The sequence below is a fragment of the Homarus americanus genome, unplaced genomic scaffold, assembly GCF_018991925.1.
Source record: "Homarus americanus isolate GMGI-L3 unplaced genomic scaffold, GMGI_Hamer_2.0 scaffold24260, whole genome shotgun sequence".
Classification (NCBI taxonomy): domain Eukaryota; kingdom Metazoa; phylum Arthropoda; class Malacostraca; order Decapoda; family Nephropidae; genus Homarus; species Homarus americanus.
The window spans coordinates 5,253,417-5,267,688 of NW_024721079.1; the positions used below are offsets into that span (position 1 = coordinate 5,253,417).

At 37.9% G+C, this 14,272-nt stretch overlaps 1 protein-coding gene across 4 annotated transcripts in view; it reads left to right on the forward strand.

The window, feature by feature from the left end:
• The first annotated feature begins 1,467 nt into the window (after positions 1–1,467).
• Positions 1,468–14,272, forward strand: part of LOC121861467 (chromobox protein homolog 1-like) — a 30,649-nt gene continuing 17,844 nt past the window's right edge. The window contains exons 1-4 of one of the 4 annotated variants that reach the window (XM_042359212.1): positions 1,468–1,555; positions 1,676–1,777; positions 10,227–10,377; positions 12,470–12,635. In XM_042359212.1, the coding sequence (XP_042215146.1) occupies positions 1,774–1,777; positions 10,227–10,377; positions 12,470–12,635 (321 nt within the window). In that variant the 5' untranslated portion in view covers positions 1,468–1,555; positions 1,676–1,773. Of the gene's footprint in view, positions 1,778–10,226; positions 10,378–12,469; positions 12,636–14,272 lie in introns of all 4 variants that reach the window. The other 3 variants (XM_042359213.1, XM_042359211.1, XM_042359214.1) reach the window with 3 other exon arrangements.

Sequence of the window (14,272 nt, forward strand, 5' to 3'; positions counted from 1 at the left end):
AAGGCATAGATAACTCAAAAATCATATTTCAGATTTGCCACCTGGACTCCCCTTTGTATCCTGTACAATGGGAAGCACAGAAGTTGTTATTACTGGCTCCTATCAGGGTAGCATGTGGGGTTAATGCTTGCCTTCCTGGACTTATATGTTGAATGGTTGAAAGTGGCTATGGGCTCAAACAAATTACTTTATTTACCCACCTTACCTTATTTACGGCGGCATGTACTGTCTGTACCTGCGCGCCTGTGTTGGTCAAGTGACTCTTAAATAAGCTTTGTGATAAACCTTTAAGGCATACACTTGAACATTGTATTATTGAATGTGACACTGCCAAAGGCTTCAGGCCACCTGGCTTATTGTATCATGAACTTTGTAATTACTACATTGAATCGGGGGTGCTTGAGGACATTCTTGCTGTTTATCCCAAATTTGCTAGCCCACACTGATTAATCTTCAATGAGTCTGACCTATATATACTGCAAATGAATATGATGTATTTCTTTGTGTATGAACCTCTGTCCTGCATGGCAGTGAACAGTGACATCATCCACATGAACCTGACCTATATACTGTTAATGAATATGATGTATATCTTTGTGTATGAACCTCTGTCCTGCGTGGCAGTGAGAAGTGATACCACCCTCAATGTCAAGACCTGACTGAATTATTCAGAATAGGCAAACTGTACTCCAAGCTTAGTCAATAAATTTGTGAAACTAAACTATTAAATAAGCTCATACTCGGCGCCGTCACCACATTCTCTGGCAGATTGTTCCAGAGTTCACAACTCTCACTGTGAAAAAAGTTTGTCCTGAAATTTTGACCTTGTGGCTTCTTCAACCGTGAGGTGTGACCTCTAGTGGGGTGAGCGTTCGCCAGCTCCAAGTAAGGGCACTTGGCAGAGTAATGCCCTTTAAGGTATAACAAGAATACATATACGTCAAGGTTAGTATAGTTAACCCATTAAACGGCATTTTTTGTTTTCTATGAATACTGCCTTAGTTATGTCGCTCAGCGCCAGATGGTGTAGCGAACGGCGGCACTGAAACATACACGCAAATTAAAGGGAGTTGATCTTCCTTACTCTACATCCCTTGATTTCGAGTGTACAATATCTGGAAATTGAGCTTTAATTGGTGTCATTTATAATTGGGCAAATGATGCATGCACTCTCCCTTTTTTCAAGTTATTTATAAATCAGCTATTGTCAATAAAATTTTGTGGATGGAAACCAGTATCTACTTTCATCGAAAAATTAAATTTTTATTTTCGCGGGTAATATTAAACTCCATGGTCAAATCAAGTGTTATACGTTTAACTTTTGTAGAAGTGAAATTAACATCTTTGCATCTTTTTGTAAAAAATTATTACAAAATAAAAAATTTAGTTAATATTTATAAGATAGTTATGTTGTTTAAGTTTTTATTTTTAGAATTAATGTAGTAATTCCATTTAGTTCTAATATGTTTATTATTCAAAGCCGCTCGCTTGTTCGACGCCATTACACTGAGGAGCACGCACGGAAAACAAATCAATCCACCTAATACGGAGGCAAGTCAGTGCTAGAAGTACATATGTTTTACAGAAATTAATCATATTGTAATGAAAACTTCAATTCGGGATATTTCTCTTTCATCCTAATTCAACACTTTCTATTGCCGCTACACTCTGGCAGGGGCCTAGCTTGGAACTGTAGCTGTGCGGCATCATCATCTGAGAAACTAGATTCAACTGTAATTAACAACTAGCGGTGCTTCTTGGCGTTCCTGAACAATGGGTACGTCAGTTACTTCTTTATGCCTCAATTTTTTACTTAAATGCTTTAGCTTGTATAGAACTGAGGACGGGGGGAGACAGGGTGGTGAGTCCTGACGGCTCCTGTGGTCCTCCCAAGTCATTTGTGGGGCATTGTTATTTGTGACGCATGAGGTGAAAAAGAATGACTCTAGGAAGACTGATCTGGATGATGGCTCATTCACACTCCACATATATATATATATATATATATATATATATATATATATATATATATATATATATATATATATATATATATATATATATATATATATATATATATATATATATAATATCCTTTCGGTCATCCATGTATTTGGAAGTTGTTCCAAACATCAAATACTATCGGATAATCATAAATTCAACCTAACCTAATCTTAAAATCCTTGCACAGGCCAACCAGCCTATTGCAGACTCCCTATTTTCTTATGTTCTTATATATTTGTTAATTTCTTGTGATAGCTAATATCAAACCACTAAAGGAAGTGGCACACTGGACACTTTCCTCCAAACATGTTTGGCAAACACGGTCCAGCCACCAAATCAAAGAGACATTTTCCGTCACTGGGATGTTTTGTTGGCGCGTTTGCTCAACATAATGAAAACGGGTGCCAGTGACGTCTATGTGGGCCGAGTTCAACAATGACATTAACAGTCAGGATTTAAATATGAGGTTTTTCTAGTTACAAGGAAATATAATCAAAATTTTGTAAAGGTGTAGACGAGGGAGCCCACCAGAAGGAATTGTCCGAATTGGTTAAAAATTTTGCTTTAATATGATATATCAAAAGAATATATTGTGGTAGAATTGAAGAACTTACCTGAACATTCCTAAGGTTGGGTATGTTAGGTCAGGTTTTATTAGGTTCTATGCAATATTTGTATTTATTATATACTAAGAACATGATATTAAACACAAAATGGAAACGCAAAGCATAGAACCTGACAGTAATTTTATTTACTATCCCGTCACACCTTCCAGGTAATTTTTATTGTTTCGCTGAATCCCTGTTCAAGAGACGATTATAAATGATGGTGAACACTTCCACGGTTTCATTGCTGATGTATATCAACCTCAATATATAAGAGTTGAATATGCATTTACCAGATACAAAGAATGCAAAGAACCTAACTTAACATGTGCCCATAGGTTGGGTATGTTGGTCAGTCTTATGCATTAAAATTTTTTGTGTTTAAAATCATATTAGGAAAAATTTCAACCAATAATACCTTCTGGTGGTTACCTCAACCTTTCCCCATTATAGAAGTCTCTTATACCATTATTGCATTTTCTGTGCTATTCATTACAAAATAATCACGATTTACAGAGAGTTTTGTCCGTTTGAACTTCAATTCCCAACGGATTTGATTCACAAAATTCAAGTTTACTTGTTTTAATCAGGTTGAAACTCATTTTACCACCACAGTGCTCACAAATATCAGCAATCTTTTGAGCAATACCACGTTGCTTGTGAATTGGAAGCGCTTTCTGTAATGCCTGGCAGCAGAAAAATGCAATATAACGATATCAAGAGACAAGCGATCTACCAAACTGGAAGTGCTCAAGTGTGTGATGAGGTACAACACAGCTAAGAACAATCTCTAGATGAGCCAGACTGCAGCCCACTGAAGACGCAAGGGTTACAAGATTATTGAAGCACCAACTGCAGGTGGAGTTTTGATTCCAGCGATTATTCATATACAGTCAAGAGAAAGTGCTAAGTCCACGAAATGGAGATGTTTTCAACGATCCAGACTGATTAACTGTGCAGCAACTGTTTGTCAGATCGGTGACCAGTTCATTCCTGGACCCCAAGACCACATTCATCAGGCAAGCTTGGATCAGATGTTGCTGCCTCCATTGCCAAGATCACCGCTGTAACTGGGCTGAGATCACTGGCCAAAGTCACCAAGGGCCGACTTCACTGGCACCCAATAAAAACAAGAACAAAGTATCTAGACGAGGTTCACCATGGATCCCATTGCTACAGTTGAGGCCTTGCAGGATTGTGCTATACCAGGGGTGGCCAACCTTTTACATACCATGCGTCAATTTGTTCACACACGAGTTCAGACGCGCCATACAACTCTTGTACCCCCGTCTACTTCTTGTAAAAATATGTTTATAGGCATAATTAGCATTTTTACATGATAAAATTATTAAATATAGAAACAATATCTGATAAAGCAGATAAACATTACTTACCTTTAATGAGACTTTTGAGTCTGTTTTGATTTTGCCAGTCTTTCAATGTTTGGAGTTAAATTTGTTACTGGGAGCAGCAGAGAATTCTTCAGATTTGAATCAGTCAATCGCGACCTCGTTTTGCTTTTAATCAATTTCATGGATGAAAATGCTTGTTCACATCTATATGTCGTTCCGGAATGACATATGTAACTCTGGGCAAATTTTCTTAGTTCTGGGAAATTTTCGCAGGGTAATGATCGCCAGAAATTAATCATGTCAAAAGCATTTGGGACTGAGGAAAGTTCATAAAATTTCATTTTCAATAATGAATTTGTTTTCAAGTCAATAAGTTCCATTTGTATGTCACTAGGCATCTTCATTATTTTTTGTTCACTAAGTGAAAAGGGTTTATAAATGCGAGTATGCAGTCTTCTTCTTTAGCAAAATCACGAAAACGACTTTCAAATGACTCTTGCAATAACTTGATTTTTTCAGTATATTTTGTCAAATTGCCATTATCAGCAGCACATTCACTCTGCTCTTTTAAGTGCAGAAACTGGTTCAAATCCTCATTTTCTAACTGAGACATGAACAGTTTTAACTTCATCTTGAATGCATTGATGTCATTTACTAAACTAGGAAACAATTTGTTCTTGCTCTGCAGTTTCAAATTTAGATCATTGAGATGTCTGGTAACATCAACTAAAAATGCCAAATCAAATAGCCAGTTTTTATCACATAAAAGGGCTCTTTCCTCAGGTAGTTCATTTTTCTCTTCTAGAAAATTATGAACAGTATTTTTCAGTTTCCAAAACCTACTCAGAACCTGTCCTCTAGAAAGCCAAGCGCACCTCACAATGAAGGACAAGGTCGCCATATTCCAAATCTAACATTTCACAATATTCTCTGAATTCTCGTCTGTTTAATGCTCTTGCTCTAATTTTATTCACACATGCTGCAAATTTAAAGTTTTTCCACACAGTGACTTGGTGTATAAAGCAGTGATATTTTAGTAGAGGATGATTTAAAAAGTTATCAAGCAAAGTTGTAGTCCTGGCAACTTTACCTATCATTGACGGTGCTCCGCCAGTGCACACAGTGATGAGTTTACTAGAATCTAATTGTAGATTTTCTAGGCATGATTTTACTTTGTCAAATATGTCTGATTCTCTTGTTTTTCCATGAAGCGACTCAAGACAGACAAGTTCTTCAAAGACACTAAAATGATCATCAATTCCTCTTATAAAATGCTTAACTGGGCTACATCACATATGTCACTTGATTCGTCCAAAGCTAAAGAAAGGAAAGTACAAAAATGGACACGCTTATCACTTTCTGCTTTTCTTTTGCCCATTTTCTTTGGCACTGATGGGTAACTGGAATGTAAAAACAAGGCTTAATTTTCGAAAAGTACAAAACTGCAAATGTTCACAAAGGACAAACAAAGCACAACGTCGTACCGCACCGAGTGTCAGTTGTAAACTGGCAAGAACCTGTGACGCATTGCTGGGGCAGACGCCTGGACCCTCACGGTCACACAAGTATTAAACGCGTATTGAACATGTTATGGGACGATTGCAGAACAAAAGTCCATCTTTCCTAGTTTGATTCATTAAGCATATTTTTAACTGAAAACAGATAAATGTGAAAGAAGATAACATTCGCTAAAAAGGATGTGCACGAAATAATAAAATCGCTAAAAATAATGAGTAGGCTTACTGCCTTACTTTATTATTATCACAGGGATGCAACTCGCCACGGTTGGTGCATGCGCCGGAGGTTGACCATCCCTGCGCTATACAGTAGAACGTCGATATAACACGCTTTAAACCGAATTCACACTAAATTGAAGTGTTTCAATGGAATAATTTAGTTTGGTACTTGAGAGAAACACAAAATTCTAAAAAGACTGACAGTCTACCCAGATGCACCTCAGCCCATCTCCTAGAATAAACAAAACATTGTTTTTTGTAGTACAGTATTATGTTAAAACAAACACTCATAAATCAACACAGCTAAAATTATGGGACGTGAAATGGTCTGTTTACTAGCGATCAGCTGATGTGAAGATGGGGGGGGGGGTGAGGTGATATGTTTGTCAGTTGATGCCAAGGTCTAGTGCTTATTTATTTATCTGTCCTTAAGAGCGACCAAGTTTTTCTCTTATAAAATGTCACTGAACTGTCATGTTCTAAATAATTTTATTACAAAGGGCTAAAAATTTTATCTCTTCTGCAAAATATATGACGTTTATATTCAAATTATTCTCTGTCTTGCAAGGATTCTAGCAATGCAAATTATATTCTCCTTAACTTTAGTCTGTGATATTAAATACCATAAAAACTGTAAGCCTATAACCACCAAACCCTGGCTGGGAGGAGGGAGGAAGGGGAGGTGGCATGTTTGACAGTTGTGTCAAAGGTCTAGTGAAGTATTTATATGTTTATTTATGTCCTTTACATTGAGTTTTTGTTTTTTGCTTATAAAATGTCACAGAAGTAACCGGGGAGAATATAATTTACATTGCTGGAAGTCTTATATGATAGTGCAGGGGTTCTCAACCAGGGGGGAATTTTCCCCCTCAGGTTTTAAGGGGGGGGGGGGACTGATACTAATATGGAAAAAATAAAGAATTTTCAGTATTATATGCATAGTATTTGGAATGTACTTTTTGAGGCAGACAATCTTGGAAAGGAGGGGGGAATGACATTCTGACATATGGTGAAAGGGGTGCATGGGGCAAACAAGGTTGAGAACCACTGTGATAGTGATTAATTTGAATATAAACATGCTATAGTTTGCACTCGACAAAAATTTAGTAATAATTTAGTACATTTTGAGTACATGTACAGTACAGCTTTGCCCTTAGGACAGTGTAGCGTGGCCAGAGAAACATTAGGCGTGAAATTTAAATGATGCGAAATTTAAAATATAACAACATAAGAATGGAGGAAACTGCAGCGGGCCGATTGGCCCACACTGGGCAGTCCCATTTACACCCAACCCCTATTGCTCATATATCCATCCAACCTTTATTTGAAGCTATCCAGTGTATTCGAGTTAATGGTAATGTTTGGTAACTTGTTCCACTCGTCCACTACTCTATTTCCAAACCAATGTTTACCTATTTTGTGCCTAAATCTAAATTTGTTTAATTTAAAGCCATTGTTACGAGTTTGCTCCTGGTTGGATAGTTTGAGTACCTTTGCAATGTCTCCTTTGTTTAGCTCTGACTTCCATTTATACACCTCTATCATGTCGCCCCTCACTCTACGTCTCTCGAGGAGTGCAAATTAAGATGCTTAACCTGTTTCTGTACTCAAGGTTGAAGAATAAAGAGGAGTTAAAAACTGTGCAAGTGGCTAAGGGAATCTTTAGACTCAGCAAAGCAAGGTGTAATGTGATTGAAGAGATGGAAAATTTACTCTTAGTGTGGATAAAGGAGAAAGAAATGGCAGGTGATAGCATTAGTGAAGCTATAATTTGTAAGAAGGCCAAACAATTGTTTGAGGACCTTAAAGCCAAGAATCCCAGTGGAAGTGATAGTGCTGTGCCAGTGTTTAGGGGTACCTGCATGCTGAACAACACTAACGTAAGATAAAGTACCATATTACCAATTACCCAAAAACCCATTGAAACAATGGTTTCGATTTACGAGTTTTTCAGTTAACGCGCAACCTGCTGGAACGGATTGTGCTCATTAACCGAGGGACCACTGTACTTGTATAACAAAATAGTTCTACAAATAACACGAATTTCCACATCAAAAGACGAAATTTCAACAATAACAGTGGTGCACTGGCTACACAATAAGACAAAGATGGCACCTGACACTCTTGTTGTGGGTTGTGGTACAACAATATTCATGCGCCAGACGAAATAGTCCCGTATTCATCCACGTTCGTTGTAGGAGTTGCGTTCGTTATAACATTCTCAATTTTATAGGTAAAACCGTTCGTTATAGGAATATTCGTAGTAGGATCCGTTCGTTATAGCATTCCCCACTGTATATACACTTTCTTTTAGCTTTTGAACCAGCACTACCATCACATGCTCTATTGCTCAAGTTGAATCGGGACGCAAAAATGTCATAAGACACCTGAGAATGTTTTTCTCCTTTTCTTGTTCACATGCGTGAAAACAAAAGGTCCATCAAGCTGTGACTGCTTATACTAGTGATGCTGGCATCGCCACGCACAAGTGCCGGCAGCCTCCGTAAGCAAGGCGTGTTTTTTTTTATAACACATATCGTGATTTAGTGATTATTTAAATTAAAACATAATTTAATTTATTTTTTATTCCATTTTCGTCATAAATACGAAGAAAATAGTGGTGTAAATTGAATTGGGTCTTAAATATGAATCGCCATCAGGCTTTCCTGTATACAGTACCAGTAAATGTGAGGAATAAATAAAAATACCAATAAATAAATTACAACAAAAAGTACACTATTGCCAAACCAGAAAATAAAAGCCAAATAAAAATTGAACACATTCATCATTTGCATATACTGTACAGTCAGTCCTCGACTTATGACGGGGTTAGGGACCAACGACAAGGTTGTAAGTCGAAAATGCAAAAATAATACTGTACGGTACATAGAAATTCTAAAATGGGTGTCTCTTTCATCTTAGCACCACGAGAACTCTCACTTTTACGCTTGCCAGCCATTTTAAAGGGAATTACAAACTAAAATTTTGTCAGTACACAGCGTGATCACTAACGTCGGTACTAGAAAATACGTAATTTGAAAAATATTTTATACTACTGCGGCGGTCGTATGTCCGGATGGTCGTAAGTCGAGGGGTACCTGTACTGTATATCTGTACTCCCTGTTTACCACATTTATGGCGATACTACCTCCGCCGATTCCCTAACAATGCCCATTGCCCAACCCCCAGCCGTCCTCCCGCTCCCCCACTAAGCCAGCAAACTCGTGTGCAAAGATACGTATATACCCTTTATGTGTTTGCCCTTAGTACAATTATCTCGCAATATGTATGTAGGATGGTGTGTGCTTATATATATATCGGTAAAAATAAATGAAAAAAGTTACGTATATCTACCCGAAAATACAAGTTGAAAAACAACAGCTTGGCCCAGTAGCCTGATAACAGAGAGGAGTTTAACCTGGCCACAATGCTGCCAGTGATGTTAACATGTAAATGTGAAAAGAAAGCTATATGTAAATCTTCATTTGTATCAGGTATTTGTAGATTGAAAAATAAATGTTGCAGGTATGACGTTAATAGATTGTAATGCTTGTAAGAGTTGGCTGTTTACCGTACAGATGTCAATCATCTCAGATTATCATCATCATTACAGTACAGAGTAGTTATAGATCGAAATTTTATATTTACAATAATTATTTTTTAATTATTTAATAATAAGAATGGGTTTAAGTAAGCAATAACATATTTTTAATTCTGGTGTTGGGTTAGGTATAATTTAGCCTACTGGAGACAGCAACTGGGGAATTTATTAGCTTGCGGGAGACAGCAACTTCACATATAGGACGCAAGCTGATTTTTTTATGCATTTTTCAGACAAAAAAGTGCGTCTTGTATGCCATAAAATACGGTACTGTAACTTGTACAACCACGTGTTTACCATTGAAAGTTAATTTTTCAATGGAGTGGCGACCTTTTGTACAGTAAAGTATTACCTTATTTTTTCCATTAGGGTGTTATGTTTGCCCAGCACAATTATTGCATAATATTTGGTAACTCAACTGTTTTGTGTTCACTAGATATATACAGTGTGTGTATAGTCTCACCACTAGGCTTGTGTGATGTATGGTAATAGCTATCCGGGTTTATGCTGTACAGTGCGTTAATTTATACCACTACCTAATTTACATCACATCTATCTCACACGTATGTTGTTGTCCACCTTTCCCCTCATCAGCCACCTAACTACACCGACTTTTCTTCATGTGATAGTGATAGCACAAACTGTAGTACAGTACAGTACAGTACTGTAGTGTATGTTGTAATGACCTCAGATTGGACCACTCCAGCAGGTGTTGATGTATCAGTGTTACTATGATTAGGATTGATGTTGGCTGTTTTGATGAATATCAGTTTGTCACAAGGAGAAAAGGCAAAAATATTTTTGCAATGTATTTGGGTTCAGTTTCTTTTATGTAATGTATTTTAGTTTTCAGTACATGTGTAATTTACTAACTAATAATATTATTGAATGTGCTACACAGTTTGAACTTTTTATCTTTACATTTTAGGGGAATCAAACACGATGCCTAAAAAGAAGGACAATACCCCAGATCCAGATGATCAAGAGGAAGAGGAGGAGTACTCAGTTGAGAAGATTTTAGATAAGCGTGTACGTAATGGCCGTGTTGAATATTACCTGAAATGGAAAGGATACGGAGAGTAAGTACTCGTTGTAGAAAATTTACACGTATACAAACTTACACACACACACACACACACACACACACACACACACACACACACACACACACACACACACACACACACACACACACACACACACACACACACACACACACACACACACACACACACACACACACACACACACACACACACACACACACACACACACACACACACACACACACACACACACACACACACACACACACACACACACACACACACACACACACACACACACACACACACACACACACACACACACACACACACACACACACACACACACACACACACACACACACACACACACACACACACACACACACACACACACACACACACACACACACACACACACACACACACACACACACACACACACACACACACACACACACACACACACACACACACACACACACACACACACACACACACACACACACACACACACACACACACACACACACACACACACACACAGAGAGAGAGAGAGAGTCTGCTCGGAATATGCGAACCATGTACTGAGAAATTTCGGCTCGGAATGGTGTAGCATTACGAGTTGTTCAAAATCTTGTCAAACGTTTCCATGATCTTGGAGAGGACGAGTTACCAGCTCCATTACCTAAGTCTGGTAGGCCTAAATTATTGTCTCCACGGACACTTAAGGTTATTTCTCGACAAGTTCGGTCCAATCCCTCGCTCACAGCACGTGAAGTGAAAGAGAGAAACCCCCGTCTTCTGATTCACGTCTCATTACGTTGTGTTCAACAAGCCCTGCACGATGACCTGGGATTTAAGAGCTTTCGTGCCCGCCGTAAACCTCTGTTGACGAAGAGACAGAAGGAAAATAGAGTGAAATTTTGCAAGAAATTTGAAATGTGGGATTTAGAGACATGGAGGAGTGTATTGTGGTCGGATGAGGCTATGTTTTCTGTGACTGGGAGTAGTGGAGGGAGGGTGTACCGCCCGCCCCACTCAGACGCACACCTCCCACAGTACACTGTAAAGACTGTTAAGCACCCTGCCTCGCTTATGGTTTGGGCTTCCTTTATGTATTCTGGTGTTGGTGAACTAGTAATCCTCCCCCCAATCTGGGTCAAACTGCAGTATATACGAGATTGGTTTATGCTGTACATGAGTATAAAGTAGAATCCCGGTTATCCGGTACCCATGCAACCGGCAGATTTAACTGACCGCCACCAAAATGAAATAATAACAGCTAATAAAAAAAAATATCCAAAATCAGCTAGAACCATAAGTTTGAATATTGTATGCAATGGGGACGAGCTGCCATATTTTTGGCAATGATGAATAATAAAATCAATGCATAGCATATGATAAAATACAATAACACATTTTATGGGGGGAAAAAAGGTGCCTTCCACATTCAAACTCTCTTCTGGGCAACATGGCACAGTTCAGGGGGTCACCCAGCTGACTCACAGTTATGTGGCTGCTGTGTGTATACTGTGACATCACATCGTGAAGGAGCGTGGCCATGCAGTTTTTGCCCAGTAACCCACCACCTCCACAAATATTCACTTTCCACGTACACACCGATGCCCCTCACTTTTCATGTTTTACAGTTTTATATCATATTTTCTTTATTTGTAAGCCACATTAAAGTACTGTAATGATTTTTCAACAACTTTTAGTTTAATTACATGTAATAATAAATGCAGCAGCTGGGCTGGCAAGTTGGGGATGTAGTTATAGCCCACCACCTCTACACACTTTCACTTCTCACACACATGCGTATGCTCTTCATTTTTCTTAATTTATAGTTTTACATTATATTTATAGTTTTACATTATATTTTCTCTATTTCAAAGTCACATCGTATATGTAGAGTGAAATAAGGTTAAAGGAGTCCCTTTTTCTGAGACATGAATTTGTGAGGTCTGCCTGTAACACTGCATTGTAGGATTTATTGGGAGATCCTAAGAGTTAGATTCAACAAATCCAAAAATCTCTTTATCCAGCACCTCTCAATCCCCATAGGTGCTAGATAACTGGGATTTTTCTGTATATGGTTTAGTAATTAAAAAAAATTTTGCAGTGAAGATAACACTTGGGAACCCGAGTCACATTTAGACTGCCCAGAACTGATATCAGAATTTGAAGATCGGCGAAAGAAAGATGATGCCAAAAAGAAAGAAGAGAAGAAAAGAAAATCTCAAGCAGTAGATGATGCTACAAAAAAGAAAACCAAAAAAGCTGTTGAGGTAAGTTTACATAAAAATTTATCATATTACTACAACTAATGTATGATTGGCCATATCTTAAATTGTTCATCTCATATATACTATATATGTGAATGTTGTGTACTGAAGATTTTCCTATATAACCATAGGTTTAGTTTCCTTTAGTATTTGAAGGTGTTGTGTGGTAGAAATTTGATAGGTGATGTATGGGATTTTCCAGTGACCATCTTGCCATAGTAATCACTCTGTTGGCTATTCCCCCATCCCAATAGAAACACAAATTACTGATTTATCTGACAAATTGTACCTTTGATTTTTCTAAAAGTTCTCTTGAAAGAAAGCCATTAGTTCCCAAAGTACAGTACAGTAAGGCCTCGCTTAATGTCGGGGATACTCTCCTAAAAACGCGATGTTATACGAAACAACGTTAAGCAGATCAATTTCCCCCATAAGAAATAGATAAAATATGGGAGTTAAGTTCCTGAGCCTCCCTTTGCCCCATGAAATACATTACATATACATAAATTCAAAGCTCCTTGTGTGATGCCTGATGAGGTGCTTGTGTGTACAGTCATGCGCCGGTTAACGTCCTAGATACGTTCTTGGAAACGTAACGTTAACCGAAATGGACGTTGTCCGATCATCACATAAACTTTTTATTTATACTTACGTGTGTGGAATACTATATACGTACATATGCACTTCTACTCTTAAATCACAACTGTAATGTGATACAGGTGATTAATTTTTATCTCTTGTGCAAAATACATGACGTTTACATTAAAATTATTCACTGTTTTACAAGGATTCCAGCAACGCCGAGCAGATGGGGGAGAGAGGGTGGGAGCGAGGGAGGGGAAGTATTACGTTTGACAGTTGGCACAGGCCCAGGTCTAACGCGTGTATATTTATCAGTTCTTAGGTGACTAAGCTTCTCTCTTATAAAAAGCCAGTGAAATGACCTGGGTGAATGTAATTAACATAGCTGGGATTCTTGTAACATACTGATTAATTTGAATATAAACATGCTATAATTTGCACTAGACAAAACAATTTTAGTACCGTAATCAAATTAGTACATGTGCACTCCAGCTTTGCACTAAGGTCATTTATTTCTATTACGTTTCTTTTAGTATGGTGTGTGCATGTAAATGGATGAAAATAAATGAAGAAATCTATGTAAATCTACCCAAAAATACAGTTGAAAAACTTTTTTATAAAATGTACTACAGTACTGTACACTAATGTACAAAATTTTTATCTCTTGAGCAAAATATATGACGTTTATATTCAAATTATTGGCTGTCTTGCAAGGATTCCAGCAATGCAAATTATAATCTCCTAACTTTAGTCTGAGATATTATATAAGATAAAAACTGTAAGCCTAAAAGCCTGGCTGGGGGGGGGGGGACTGAGCCAGCCACGCCACCCAGCGAGGGGTTGGGGGGTTGAGGTGATAAGTTTGAGGCGAAGGTCTCTGTGTGTTTATTTAACAATCCTACTAAGCTTCTCTCATTTTAAAATGCCAGTGATATGACCTAGGAGAATATAATTAACATAGCTGGGATTCTTGTAAGATACTGATTTATTTGAATATACAGTGACCCCTCGTTTAACGAACGCCTCGGTTAACGAACTGCCTTCCATAAGGATCTTCA